Here is a 16,727-nt window from a genome sequence, read left to right on the forward strand (position 1 = left end):
TGTCTTCGCATTCTTTATCATGTTCATATTTTGTTTAATTTTATATTAATTTTAATTTATATCCTTTTGTTTTGAGTACGTGATCCTTTCAATAGTTTAGTTTTTACTTTTTTGTATTTTTCTTGCTGTTCTGTTATTCTCCTTTCTTCAACACTCTCACCTTCGTCTTCTTCCATTGCCTTCATCAACTACAGTTGTTAATTTCATTCAGTTTTCAGCGATTACTACTTTCACATATAACATCCACTTATGTCTTTTCTTCTCTTTAGTTTACTTATCTAATCTATATTTTCAATCATTCATCTGCCTTTTTAATTTATTCTCAACTTTTGACATATGAAAATACTACTATGTCTTTTTTTTTTTATTTGATATGTGTTTTATGTTTTTTATATGTCCTTACCTATCACTAATTGAATGAAAGAGTTCCATAAATATTTTGTTAACTTATTTTTTTTAAATTACTTTGTAATAATATTTTTTAAATTTTTAAAATATTAATTATGTAGAGTATTATGTTCAAAATTTGAATACATAAATATTTACTTTGAAAATAAATTAAATTATTAATTTTATCTATCACAATATTATTTATTTTGCATATTGGCTAAGTTATATGATTGGCATGTATATATAGGACGCAAGAAAATTCGCACCCATCAAAGATTCGTTAAAAATATTAATATGTTAATTTTCTAAACTATCTAAGCTATTAATTATGTAGAGTACTGGATTTGATATTTAATTATATAGAGTACTATGGTTGACATTTATTAATTTTCTAAATTGTATTGCAAAAAAATTAGTTAATTTTATATTATTTATTTGTCACATAATTAACATATAACAGATAAAAAAAAGCCTACACCTATCAGTAGAATGAAAAATTCTCACACATATTTTGTTTACTTCTTTTTTTTATTTGTAATCTATTTTACATTGGATAATATTATTTTTATTAATTATTAGTTCGACATATAACACAACAAATGTAGCAATATAAAAACTTTGTTAATTGATTTTTTAAATGATCTGATGACCTAAGATAAGAATTTTGTTAATTGATTTTGTTAATCTCTTTTTTATTTTTAATCTATTTTATATTAGATAATATTATTTTTTATTAATTATTAGATTTACATATAACATTTAAATGTGGCAAAATAAAAACTATGTTATACATTTTTTATTGTTTCAACCTTTATAATTATTTTCTTCTCTTTATGTTGCTAACTCATGAGCCATGTAAGTTTTAATTATATATATATATATATTCTATTTTTTAAACCATTTTATTTTAATAGATTTTTTAATTAATTTATTTTATTGTATTTTTCTTTTACTTTAAAAACTTTAGGGGTCTAATGATCTTCCGTTTAAACCATTCCAATTATACAATCAAAAAGTAGTTCAAGAGAATAGGTTTGAATTTTGGTAATTTATTAAGTCTAATTTTTATACAAAAGGTTAAAAATATTCTGAATTTAAAAAACTATTTAATAATAAAATTGAGTTTGTTCAAAATCGTAGATAGAGAAAAAAAAGTTAAAATTTTTTAACTAATTACAAAAATTCACCACCATCAAAGTCATTAAATTTGAGTATATTAAGTGAGGATTAATAAGAAGCAAACTAGAACGATAAATCTAAAATTTTTCAAAACTATTTTATGAACAAACAAAATAATAAAAAGATTCGCATTAGATTATGAAAGTTAATCTCATCCTTATAATAATACAATGGCATTATTTCAAAACATGTAAAATAAAATAATAAAATGCACTTAAATTAATGTGCACAATAAAATAAATATAAAACTTAGATAGTAGCAGTCAAATATGAATAGAAATGGTTGCCTTTTGTCCCAATGTACTATATTAAATTGCGACTTAAATTTATAATTATTAGTTTAAAAACTTACAATTATGTATTTTTTTATTATTTTAGTTAAAAGTAATATATGTTGATATTGTTTTTTAGGATTATTGACATCAAATTTTGATAATTTGAAAAAAAAATAAATGCTTTATATCTTACTTCTTTTAACAAAACTTCAACAACTTATAAAAGTTAACAGAACAGATAGTTATAAATCAAAGTGATAGACAAGATTGAAAGTTGCGATAATAATACTTGGTGATAATTAATTACGGTCGGGTGAAGAGAAGGTGGAAGGAGAAGAAAAAAATGAGAAAGGAGAACAAGGTAATATAATAATGGCGATGAGACCATGACAAGTATGTGTATAAAGAATAATAATAAGAAAAAAAAAGTGTTAGATATAATAAAGGGATATAATAAAATATAAATTAATAATTTTGAAAAAATAACAAAATCAAAAATAATTTAAAAAAATTAAATATAAAATTAAAAAGAAAATTAAAATATTTTTTATCAATTAGAATTATTCATGAAGATAAATAATAATGTTTTAAATACAAATTTTTATCTCGACTTCAAATTAAATACTATTAAAAATAAATAACTAAACTTAATAACGTTTATAAATAGTTAATTTGTAAATAATGTTTTTAAATTTTTATTTTGATTTTGTTACCGATAATAACAACATACTAAATTTGTTTAATATCTTATTTAATTTAAATTTATAAATTTTATACGTTCTAAAAGTTAATTTGATAATTTGGATAAAAATTTTAAATGCTTTATGTCTTACTTCTTTTAGCGAAACTTCAACAACTCATAAAAGTTAATATAATAGATGGTTATAAATCAAAGCGATAGACGAGATTAAAAATTGCGATAATAATACTTGGTAATAATTAATTACGGTCGGGTGAAGAGAAGGTGGAAGAATAAGGAAAAAATGAGAAAGGAAAACAAGAAAATATAATAATGGCGATCAGATAATGATAAGTATGTGTTTAGAGAAAGATAGTAAGAGAAAGAATAATGTTTAATATAGTAAGGGAATATAATAAAAATATAAATTAAAAATTTTAAAAATAATGAGATTAAAAAAATTTAAAAATTAAATATAAAATTTAAAAAAATAAAATATTTTTTAACAATTAGAATTATGCACGAAGATAAAGAGTCTTTTGAATATAAATTTTTATGTCGGTCTCAAATTAAATACTATTAAAAATAAATAATTAAACTACTTAATAACGTTTATAAATATTAAATTTGTAAATAATATTTTTAAATTTATATTTTGATTTTGTTACACATAATTTTTAATTGAATAATATTGGAGTGTTTAAATAATTATTTTTATGGTCAATAAATTGACAGTTTTTCAAAACTCGAAAAGTTATTGATAAAGAGATGTATGATGAATTATGAATGATTTTTTCTAAATACATAATTTTTATACTCTCCTATTTTTTTATTAATTATTCTTACAGTTTGATATTTAAAACAAAAAAAAAAAATAAGCACTCACATTTATTCTATCTTTCACTATTTATAAAAAAATGAAGGCCTCTTTATATTCAGATTCATATTTTGACCTACCACTTAAAATATATGAAGACAAATATGAATATTCATGACATTTAAGTAAAAATTATTTTTTGTAAATAACTAACATATATCTTGGTTTATGTATACTCTTTTTGAATTAGAACAATGTTATTATCATTTTTTAAACTATATTTTTTCTGATAATATATATACCTCTCTATTGCGAGCTTTTATAATTTAATATTTTAAAAAAATTATAGTAATTTTAATTTTAATAAAATATGATATAAGTAAAGTCACGTCAATATTAAAATAAAAAATACTTATCTAATAAATTTAAAGAGGGAATAATATATTAACAAAAAAATAAAATTAATTTTTTAAAAATAATAGAAAAGCGGCTGAATAAGCACGATAGTGCCTGTTGAGCCGCTAGCAATTATCTATAACAATATATAATGGCAATACATGAGTTTGGTGTCCAAAATTTTTTTCCAGTATTACCCTTTATAATCAACTTCTCCACTTAATGTCAGTTATCTCTGAAAAACTCCCATCACTCCACTTGGCCACTTGACGTAATTTTCACCTGTCACTTCTTACCCATTTTTCTCTCCCATTTTTTTCAATTTTTTTTATTCAGTGAGTTCTGCTTGACAGTTGTTATATAAAATATTTATTTAAAAATATTGGTAATTTTTTATTTAATTTATACTGTAAATAATAATGTTTTATGTAATTTTATTTTATTTAATATCAAATAAATTTATATTTGAATTTTTTTTTATTCTTTTCGAATTGAAATAGTCCCATTGCATGATTGACAACTTTGATTTCTATTATAATAACTATTTTTTCTATTATTTTTTATTTACTATTTTTTTATTTTTGTCATAATAATTATTTTTTTATCTATACCAATATATAATGGGATAGAAAAGTTTGGTATCCAATTTCTTCTCCCTATTTTACCACGTCCTCAATTTTTTATTTTTTTATAAAAAAAGAATTTATCTCACGACAGAGTATTAAACTGATTCATTTTCAACCCACGACATATTTTAAAACTGATTTACTTCCAATAAAAAAACTGCTCCCACTACGTACTCAATTTAAAAACTGAAATCCCAACAGAATTAAATACTTTTTCACTTTCAATTTTGGTCTCGCAAACATTTTTCTTCTCTGCATCTTGCTATCTTTCTGACAAATAGAAATGGAAACTTCACAAAATCAACAATCACGTTAACGTCCAATTTTGGTCTCGCAAACCTTTTTCTTCTCTGCATCTTGATATCTTTTTGACAAATAGAAATGGAAACTTCACAAAATCAACAATCATGTCAACGTCGATCCACTTGAACAAAATATGTTAGGCGGAAACTTCACAAAATCAACAATCACATCAACGTCGACCTACTTGAACAGAATATACTAGGCGAAGAAGACAACGTGATCGAAGAACAAAGACAGCAACTTATCGGGAGATGATTCGACAAGAAAAATAAGTTGTCATATCAACTGACTCCAATTCCAACTCCAATGCCAAACGCAGGTAGAGGTACTCGATTAACTACAAACATAGGAGTAGCTCGATTGACTATAATTAGACAAATGAGCAGAGTTACCACCCATCATCAATTTGATACCGGTAATACGATAACTAATTTTCTTTGTTATGAATTCAATTAGTTTTTAATAATTATATTTTACTTTTGAAACATACAGGAATGGAAGCGTATGACAATGGAACAGGCACAAGTAACAGAAATCTATAACAATATATAATGTGGATACGGAGTTTTCGTATCCAAATTTACTTTCTAATGTTGCCCTTAATGATAGAGATTCTCCCGTACATGCGCCAGTTACTTTAGATAAAAGAACTTTCACCGTTAACAGCAACACGTGTTCTTCTATCTTATTTTCATTCTATATTTCACTAATAGTTGTAGAAATCGTAACATCTTCTTCAATTTTTTATTCCCATAATTTATCCATTTAATTAATTTTATCCGTTTTCAATTTTTTTACTTCTCTTTCCAAGTCTGAATGTGCTTGTCTGTATGTAACAATTATTTGGATGAATTTTTGTAATTTTCTGAACTAAATAATGACTATGCCAAATATTGATTTTCGACGCCATGTATGAAAGGAGGAAAAAAATAATTAGGGGTGATAAATAATTTTTTATGGATCTTATCGTTTTATTTTGGGTATATTCTTTATGTGAGTACTTTATACCAAGTTTGATCTCATTATTCAATTTTTAGTGCTTTTCCTCTCACCATTAGGTGCACTCTTCTATATTATTACTGTTGCCATCATTATCCTTCCTTGAATATCGTAATTGTATTGTCTTCATCTTTTCCTCACTTTCATTCACTACAATTGCAAATTTTATACCATTTTACTGCATATATTAATTTCACGCATAACTTTCACCTTCATTTTTCTTTCTCTTCAGTTTACTTACCAAACTGTATTCATTCTTATATATTTTTAATCTGTCTTTCACATACAAAGTTTTCTCTCATCAATTTAATTTTTAAAAAAATATTTATTTTTTTATCTGATATTTATTTTTTAATTTTTTTTGACATGTGTATACCTATCAATAATGAACCGAAGAACTCTCATAAATTATTTTGTTAACTCATTCTTATATATTTTTAATTTGTCTTTCACATATAAAGTGATGAACAAAAATGAGAGCTGCCATAATGGTATTATGGTAATTGATTGCAGTTGTGGTTAATAGAAGAAGAAAACAAGAAAAAAATAAAACAAGACAACATAATAGTGACGATGAGACGATAATACTAATAGTTATCCATGTAAAAAGAATGATAAGAAAAAATGATAGTATATAATATGATGCGATGATATAATCAAAACAAAAATTAATAATTTTAAAATAATAATAAAATTAAAAATAATTAAAGATGTTTAATATAAAATTAAAAAAAATATTTTTTTATCTATTCGAATTATACATAAAAATAAAGAATATTTTGAATATAAATTTTTAAATTTGCTTCAAATTAAATAAGATTGAGAAAATAAATAAATTTAATATATAAATAACTAATTTGTAAATCATGTTAGTAAATCTTTACCTTAATTTTAGTATACATAATAATAATATAACTTTTTACCCTTTTTAATTTAAATTTAATTATTTTATATTTTTTACATATCTTAAATAATTTAAAATATTTTATTTTTTATAATTAATTTTTATTTATTGATATCAAATTTATAATTTTAAGAATAAAAAAATAAAAATATTTTTTTAACTCAATAAAAAAGCAGCTGCTTTTCTATTGTTTTTAAGAAATTAATTTTATTTTTTTGTTAATATATCATTCACTCTTCAAATTTATTAAATAAATATTTTTTATTTTAATGTTGATGTGACTTTATTTATATTATATTTTATTAAAATTAAAATTACTATAAACCAAAATATAATTCAAAAAATAATGATAATAACATTATTCTGATGCAAAAAGAGTATATATAAACTAAAATACATGTTACTATGTTAGTTATTTACAAAAGATAATTTTTATTTAAATGTGAGATAAAAATACTATTATTTTAATATTAAATTAAAAAAAATATTTTTTTATCTATTAGAATTATAGATAGAGATAAAAAATGTTTTGGATATAAATTTTTAAATTTGTTTCTAACTAAATAGGTTAAAAAATAAATAAATTTAATAATATTTATAAATAACTAATCTTTAAATAATATCAATAAATTTTTATATTAATTTTATTACACATAATAGTAAATTAATATTTTTTTAATCTTACTTTTTAATTTAAATTTATTTTTTTAATATTTTACATGTTAAATAATTTAAGATATTTTATTTTTTTATAATTTTTTTTTAATTATTATTAAATTTATAATTTTAAAATAAAAATATAAAATTAATTTCTTAAACTCAATAGAAAAGCAGTGCCGGTGAGCCGCTAGTATATATAGAGAGAGAGGGGGTCAGGTTGCTTATACGGTTATATTCCTTCTTTGGGCTGCAATCCTTCTCAAGATCTTGAATAATGCAAGATGCTTTGTACGGGAGCTGCCATGTTTACTTTTTTTAATGGGGTTGAAATTGTAAATTTGATAACTTGAGAAATCAAGCCAGTCAGATTCAGTGAACTGATAACCGGAGCTACATGAATTTCAATTCCTTTGGAACAGTCTAGTGAATTGATCACAATAAAAATAAGGGGAAAATGTGAACACAAGTCACACGAATCGAGAAATGAGACAAAATTTATCAGTTGTATTCCTCAGTTGCTTTGTCTGTTTTTCTGGCAGAATTACATTAACATGCCACTTTATCAGAAACAGGATACATGAGAAATTACAAGTTTTATCTGCAAAAAATTAATCATTTTGACATACCCCGAGATATCTTAACCAATAGATTCATTTACTAGATTACATGAAACTAACAAAACTATATAGATCTAAGTACACTGAGAAAAAAAGAAAAAGAAAAAAGAATCTGGTTTTGCTGCTGGTAAGGGAATCAACTCGTAAACTCACGAGGATTTACTCCTAAAGTTCTAAGCTCTTTGTGGAGACCTAAACTTGTAAACTTCTAATAATAATTTACGAGTTAACACGAGAATTTGATAATCTAATTTGGTTCCTCAAATAAGGCCACTAACTGGTGAAGTGCTAATATTTTGCATTTCCTTGTTAGCTTCAAAAGTTTCACTGCTCATAGCACTCTTCCTCCTTGGCCTTGCTTCTCCGAGCATCATTATCACATCTCTCATGGAGGGTCGATCTTTTGGTAGTTTTGCAGTGCAAAGAAGTGCTATTCTGAGAACCAAAAGCATCTCTTCTTGAACATGCTTGGAGCTTCCTACACTAGGGTCTAATGCTTCTTCTAAGGATTTATTCTCTATTTTCCTTCTAATCCACCCTACTATATCTATTGATTCTCCAAATTCTGGATCCAAGGGCCTCTTTCCTGTTAGAAGCTCCAGTAATACTACTCCATAACTGTAGATATCTATCTTTTCATCCACATTCAATGAGTATCCATATTCTGCAAAATAATGAAGCACTTAGATAGTTGGCAACGTGAATCTTATGCATCTGAGAAAGAGAAAAGTTATTTTGACTAATCTTCATATAAATCATATGAGGAAAGGTCGATTTTGTCCTTCAAGTTGCACTGGTGTTAGTTCTTGCAATTTATGGAAAAAGAAACAGCCTAATGTAGAATTTAGAGAAGGACTGCATCCAAAGAGTGTCATATAGACAATCTAACATAATTACATATTAGTGGCTGCTCTCACGGCTTGAATCCGTGCCCTTGAGGTCACACGGACAACTATTGCTCCAAGGTATGGAAACGTGTTTAAAAATAAAAGGCATATGAAATAAGTGGGATACTAACAAAATGGTTATCTTGGTGGACTAATTTGAATATATATTCTTGATTGATGTTACCCTAGACGTCAAGTGGAATGTTATGACATAGTGATGTATAAGTGTTTAAGGACTAACATGATTCACATTTGCAATTTTATCAGAGACTAAAGTTAACCCCTACTCTAAATAACATGATGCTTTTATTCAATCCTAATAACTATGCTGTCATTGCTATGATCTTTTTGTCCATCGTACTTGTTAAGCTTTCTAAAAACAAAGTAAATATTAATCCTACATAAAGTGAAAGTAAATTCTCACCTGGGGCAATGTATCCGTAGGATCCAGCAATCATGGAGACAGTTTCATTCTTATGCATCATCATCTTGGCTAACCCGAAATCAGCTATTCTTGCCTCGAGATTCATGTCGAGCAGTATGTTACTCGACTTGATGTCTCGATGGATAACGGCCGGATGACAATCATGGTGAAGATAAGCGAGCCCCTGCGCGACTCCCAGAGCAATGTTATACCTCGAAACCCAATCCACAAGCAATCTTCCAGCTTGCTTGCCATGCAAGGCATCCCCAAGGTTTCCATTGTGCATAAACTCATAAATGATCATCAAATCAGTGTCATTATAAAGAAATCCTAATAGCCTAACAATGTTCCTATGCCTTAGCCTCCCTAGAAGATTCACCTCGCCGACAAGATCATCGCTGCTTCCCACTTCAATATCAGATCCTGATCTCCACAATTTCTTGACTGCAACAACGGTACTTGATTGTGCTATCTCGGCCTTGTAGACAACGCCGGTTGCCCCCATTCCAATCACATTTGTTTCCTTGACGCAGGACAGAATATCAGTACTTGTAAAATCAACCCTCTGAAATGCCATCAATCGCCACGGCCACCGTTTGTTACCCTTATAAAATCCATTTGGGAAGAAGCACAATCCATTGGTGTACCATCTCATGTATAATGATCTTGCAGCTAAAATCGCAATGGCAACAGCAAAGATTGTTGATACTCCAATGATCCATCCTAGAACAATATGCTTTGTATATGAATTTCCATGGCTTGACGAATATGAAGAGGATTTGGCACATGGAGGGAGAACACCACCACAGAGGCCGGCATTGCCAGCGAGATCATTCGGATTAATCGCTCTTAGCACACCATTTGCAGGGACAGGGCCTTCTAGCTTATTGTACGAAACATTGAATGTTTCCAACGCCGGCGACATACCAAAGTTTTCAGGTATTTTACCAGTCAGAGAATTGTTAGCAAGATCAAGAATGGACAATGTAGGCATGCTCGCTATTGCTTTCGGAATTTCTCCAGTCAATTGGTTGTTCTGCATGTTTAATCTCACCAATTTCTTACACGAACCAATGCTACCCGGAATTCTTCCAGATAAGCAATTGGAAGAGAGATCAAGGACACCAAGCAAGGGACAGTCCTGCAACTGATCTGGTATTTTTCCTTCCAAGTTGTTGTTGGAAACAATGAAGGTCTGAAGATTTGTAATGGAGAAAATCATCGAAGGAAGCGAATAACAGAGCTTGTTTCTTGAGAAATCAATGAAAGAAAGCGACGTTGAAGAAGCAATGTCATCCGGAATTCCACCGGTGAGAGTATTGTTAGCCAGTTCCAATCTCTGAATCTTCTTAAGCTTGCCAAAACCAATAGGAATCGTCCCTGAAAGAAAATTGTTGTGAATCCGAACGCGAACGAGGGAAGAACACGAGGATAAACTTGCTGGAATTGGACCAAAGAAACCGTTATTAAAGAGTATAAGCTTGGTAAGATTCCCCATGGTGCAAAGATTCTCTGGAATCTCACCAGAGAATGAGTTGGATGATACATCTAACCACTGCAATGGTGAATTCTTTCCAAGGTTTCTAGGCAATGTCCCTGTCAATGAATTGTTCCAAAGCTCAAGAACCTGCAAATGATTCAAATCTCCGATGCCGGCCGGAACCGGACCGGTTAACCGGTTTCGCATCAGATTCAGTAGCTGAAGATTCTTGAGCTGACTAATTTCATCTGGAATCTTTCCAGATAAAATGTTATCCGAAAGATCCAAGAACATTAACGAACTCATGTTTCCGATTTCCGGCGGAATTTTCCCGCCAAAACTGTTCTTGTACAAGAAAACCGTCTCCAAAAACTTGAGTTTCCCCAACTCTTTTGGAATTTCACCGCCAAGATTCCCTTCTGCTATATCAAGATACTTCAGATTCGTGAGGTTACCGAATTCCGACGGAACTCCACCGTCGAATTCGTTGTATCCGATTATCATAAACTCCAGGGAAGACAATTTTCCGATCTCCGCCGGAATTTCGCCGGTGAGATTGTTCCCGGAGAGTCCGAGATACTTCAAATTTCGCAGTTCACCAAACGATTTAGGAATGGAACCTTCGAAGAAGCTTCCTCTAAGATCAAGTGTTTCCAACAAAGAAAGATTTCCAATCTCCTCTGGAATCAAACCTGAGAAATTGTTGCTTGACGCATTCAGAGTCACAAGCTGCGAAGAAACCGTTGGAATTGGAAACTCGCCGGTGAAGAAATTCTGACTCACGTCAAGAACCTTCAGTGTGGTGACGCTAACTACGGATTTGAAGAGTGATGAGTTGAATCCATTGCAGCAGAAGTTGAGAGAAGTGAGGCTCTTGAGTTTTGTTACGTCGTTGGAAACAGTGCCAGTGAGATTCATGTGAGAGAGATCAAGCTTTTGAACGGATCCATTTGAGTTGCACCATACACCAGTCCAGTTACAGTGATGAACTGGAACTGCACCGTGCAGTTTCCAATCCTTGAGGCTGTTGAATGGATCAATGAGACCTTGTTTTATGGAAAGCAATGCAGATGTTTCATCGTTATGAGCAAAACAAGAAGAGAATGAACCAATGGTATAGCATATGAGTATGATGATGAGAAGGAATGAAAACTGTGTTTTCAGTTGCATGTTAGTTATTGTATGTGTTTGAATTATTCTTGTGGTTTTTGAGAAATCTATCTCTCAATTTTTTTTTGCACCATCTGTGAAGACAGTGTGTGTGTGTCAGTAGTGAAGGAGAATGGTGGTGGTGGTGTGTGATGTGGGGATGAACACAACAATGACACAGATAGTGATGTGTCTAGTTTTGGTAATATTATGCTTATGAGTTATGATTTGGCATATGAGTAAATATGATCATGATATTATATTATGTTATTATGACAAGGCCAATAATATAAATAGGCTTGTTCAATTATTTTTTGACGTCTGACGATATATATTATTTGCATTTATTTTTATCTTGTACTAACATATCTATTAATATAATTTTACATATTAATTCGTCCATCATGTATAATTAAAAATTCACAAACAAAAACATCAAAGATCAACGAATATAGTTATTTTGTTTAGTTGTACTCTGTTAACAATTTCAATTTCAACTCCAAGAAAATAATTACCAATAAGCCTTTGTCAGGATGCTTAAAAGATAAAAAGAAAAGAAATAATCTGTTCCACTCAAGAAAAGTAAGTATTGTAAATCAGCTCTATTTTTTTCTTTAAGCTTTACCTCATCCTGCAAGTAAATAAGGAACTTAAACTCTTTTCGAGTTATCAGACAAACATTTAGAAGATGATTGATTGTCCATAGCAATAAAAGCATTGTGAACGTGCATACAAAATATACAAATATATTTTACATCAGTGTCATAGTGTTAATGTTCAGGTGTGAGGAATGTATAAAGTTAGTCCTATATCAAAAAAAATAAGAAAAAGTGAAGAATTTATAAAATAAGAGATCCATTAATTTATTATTTAACATTTACTGGTTATTATCTAACATTTACTAATCCTATATTTATGTCTAAAATTATATTGTTTTTATATTTATGTGGCAGCAATTCTATTTTATTTCGCTATATATCTATTATTTACTGTGGTAAAGAATCTAATTAATAATTTTTTTAAAGTTAATTAATTTAAAATCAAAATCTTTGAGAATGTAATTGTCATTTTGCTCGTAAAATATTTTTAAGTCCCTGACCTTCATAAAACTTGGACAAATCAGTCCCTGACGGAGGCATTTGGACGGATCAGTCCCTGATGGAGGCATTTGGACGGAGAGACTGATCCATTCAAGTTTTGTGAAGATCAGGGACTTAAAAGTATTTTTCAATGGTAAGGGACGAAAATGTCTGCAGGACAAAAGGCCAGGACCTATTTGTCATTTTTTCTAAAATAAAAAACCATTATAAAATTTATAGTTAATATAAAAATAGAAAGAATATGCCAATTGAATATGAAAGAAAAGTATATTTCTCTCTTCTTTTTTTGTCACCAGAAAAGTATATTTCTCTTTGTCGTTTGTATTTCAGAATCAGATGGCAGTGTTTTATACTTTACATAGTTACAGACTACAGTGAAGCATTTGGACTTATTGGAAGTTTCTCCGACATAAAACATGGGAGAGAATAAATGAGAAGTATTCTGACTTTTTTTATCCCCGGTTTGGTTTGTTCTTTTCTTCTTTCTTTCTTTTTAGTTAGGACTTAGGACTTAGGAGGCAAGATCGCTTTGGTAATTTTATCCAAAGAATTATAAAATGTATTTTATGTTAAAATTTTTAATATATAAAAATATTGGATTTGAATCCTCTAATATTTGAATTTCACTTTAAAGAGTAAAGTGTGATCTCTCATCATTGATTTTATAAGTGAGATTAATAATAAATATGAAAGAGAAATTATTTAAAAGTAGAAGATCACACTTTACTCTTTAAAGTAAAATTTAAATTTTAGAGGATCCAAATCCAAAAATATTCACATGCATGCAATGGTCTTATTTTCGTTCTCTTGCGTTCATCGTTTTTGTTCCAAACAATTTAACTATTATTTTTCATGTTTCTTTTTCTGAACATTTGATCTACCCCACCTTTCTAGTTTCTATTTTGAAGCCTCAAATGGAATGCTTTTAAATATTTTCCTTAAGTAAACCAATTATTATATAACGATAATATATTAGGAAGACAAAAAAAAAAACCGCAAGAACTTGTTAAAATTTAACCAAATGACATGCAACTGAAGGCTTGATATTTCGTTTGACCAACGAGTTTAAAACAAAAATTAAAAATAAAATATATATGGGAACACTTTTATAGTATTAGAATCTTTAAAGTGAGATACATTTCATAATTATTTTTGGTAAAATTATCGGTGGCCTTTCTGTTAAAGAGAACTACCAAATTTTAAGCCTACGAATCAATATCTTACATTTAAAGTCAATGCCAAATTTCTTGATGCATTGTTGCATTAAGTTTAATTAGTGTATCGTAAGTTCGTAACATTGTTTAAGATATTAATTTCAAACTTAATGGAGGAAGTGAGGAACAATAATATGGCAGATATTGTAGTTTCTTCCTTTTCAAAAATTGATCATGAAGATTGTTTCTATTCTATTATTTCTTTATTGTGAATCCATTTTGTATGGCATAACCTTCTAGCTAAGAAGATTGAGAATAAAGGAATGAAATAACTTATACGTTTTTTATCCTGCAATTTAACTAGTATGGTTTGGATATATTTAAAAAAAAAAATTACCAAATGTATAACTAAGTATGCCGATGAGATAGTTAACTAAGGAAACGTTATAATAACCTGTTTGAGCTTTCATTTAGCAGCTTTCTAGACTTTTCCGTTTGAGTTTCATATTTCCATTCAGGATAAATAATGATATTTGAGTAAAGTTTCTCTTTTTTTTTCAAATAAATAAAACCCATCATCAATGAACTGCGCATCATGTTTGATGATCAAGAGAAATGTATATAAATAAAAAAATATATAATCATGGTATGCATATATAAAAAATAAATCACCAAATTAAATCAGTCAGTTATATATATAAAATATATATTAAAATATAAAATATTAGTTTTATTATACATCTAACTTTTTTTAGCAATTAAATTTAATTAAATTGATTTAAATTCAACAAAAACTAATTTTATTAGTGTGGCCTATTTATACGCTCTAACTCTCCAACTAATAACGTAAATGGTCATATCTTATGTTCCTCTTTTTTTTTTTTAACGTATTTTTTTTCATCATCGTTCTTTTATTGCTGCTGTTGTTGTTATATTTTTTTTGTTTTTTTCCCTCTTTCTTCGGATTTTGCAGTTTTATGTGTTTTTTTTTTTTTGATTTTTTATTATTATTTTTTATAAGAGAGTAAAATAAGAAGAAATATGAGAAGGTAAAATAAAAAGGAGAAGATAAACAAGAAAAGAAGAAGATGATGATGATGAAGAGGAGGAGGAGGAGGAGTTTTGAATTATGCAGAATTTATAAGAAAATAACACCGAAATTTTTTAACCGTGACACATAAATTTTTTAATTTTGATGCCGAAATTTCTTAACCGTGACACAAGTTTTTGTTAAGAGGATGAAACAAGAATTATGAGAATGTGAAAATATAAGAATGTGGGAAAAATTTTTGAATTGTGTTGAATTTATCAGAAAAAATAATACCGAAATTTTTTAACTGTGACGTAAAAATTTCTTATTGACATCGAAATTTCGCTAAAAAATACAGAAATGTCTTCTTTAATGCCGTATTTTTTCTTCATATTCTTCTTTTTTTCTTTCTTTTATGCTGTTATTACTTCCTCTTTTAAGAGCATTGCTTCTTATATTAGACTTGAATGAATATGTTTGTACTGTATGTATTACAATCTTATTTAGTTGAATGAGTGCATGTTCACACTTATTGGATTGAACTCTTACTAAAAACAAAAATAGCACTGAAATTTGTTTAAATTGACACCAAAATTTAAATACAATGATACAGAATCTTATTGAATTGAATTCTTAACAAAAACAAAAATAGCATTGAAATTTGTCTAAATTGACACCAGAATTTAAATACAATAATACATAATGTAAAAAGTAAATTGCCTACTAAAAAATCACATTGACTTTATAGAATGAAACAAGATAGCACCGAAATTACTTAAAATTGACACCAAAAGTTCAGTAACATGACGTAAAAAATTATTAAATCTTTCTAAAAAATATTACACATTTTATGAATTGAATGTTTATCGCATATATAAAATAACACATAAAAACTAAAAAATAATATCGAAATGTCTTCACTTTAATACCAAATTTTTTAACTAAATAATATGACAGAACTAAGAATTTATTTCATGAAAACTTGAATTGCAGATTCACAAATTTTAATAGAAAAAGAGAATAAATGAAAAATCTGTAGATAATATATACAGCAAAATTAAGCAGAATAAGCGCAACAATTTGAAAGAGAATTAATAGTAGCATTTACGTATAAGAAGAAGACGACGTATTTGATATATAAAACAACACATAAATTTCTAAAGAATAACACTGAAATATCTTCACTCTAATACTGAAATGTCTTCACTCTAACACCGAAATATCCAACTAAATGATGTGATGAAACTAAAAAATTATTTCATGAAGATTTGAGTTGCAGATTTACAAATTTTGATTGAAACAAATAAGTGGACAAAACTATGGATAACATAGCGAAATTAACCAAAATAAGTGCGAAAATTCGAAAGAGATTTACGTATAAAAAGAAGACGACGATAACAAGGACGACGACGACGACGACGATGATGATGATGATAGAGGAGGAGAGAAAAAATTCAACTGAAAAAAAAAAGAAAGAGGAGGAGAAAATTCAATTGAAAAAAAAAAGGAGGAAGATGAGGAAGAAGAGTTGGTACTAGTGGTGGTGATACCAAAGATAACGAAAGAGAAATAGGAGGAAAAAAGAGGAGAAAAAAAAATAAGTATTAACAGCACGAGTGTAAAGAAGAAGAAAACAACAATGATAAGAGCGTGCAATA

At 27.9% G+C, this 16,727-nt stretch overlaps 1 protein-coding gene across 1 annotated transcript; it reads right to left on the reverse strand.

The window, feature by feature from the left end:
- Positions 1–7,715: 7,715 nt before the first annotated feature.
- On the reverse strand, positions 7,716–11,991 carry LOC107625091 (uncharacterized). The gene is made up of 2 exons (XM_016327661.3): positions 9,157–11,991; positions 7,716–8,509 (listed from the first exon to the last, which is right to left on the reverse strand). The coding sequence occupies exons 1-2, from the start codon at positions 11,804–11,806 to the stop codon at positions 8,106–8,108; spliced, it is 3,054 nt and encodes a 1,017-aa protein (XP_016183147.1). The 5' UTR covers positions 11,807–11,991; the 3' UTR covers positions 7,716–8,105.
- Positions 11,992–16,727: the final 4,736 nt, after the last annotated feature.

The sequence above is a fragment of the Arachis ipaensis genome, chromosome B2 (assembly GCF_059453495.1).
Source record: "Arachis ipaensis isolate K30076 ecotype BB chromosome B2, ASM5945349v1, whole genome shotgun sequence".
NCBI classification, from domain to species: Eukaryota; Viridiplantae; Streptophyta; class Magnoliopsida; order Fabales; family Fabaceae; genus Arachis; species Arachis ipaensis.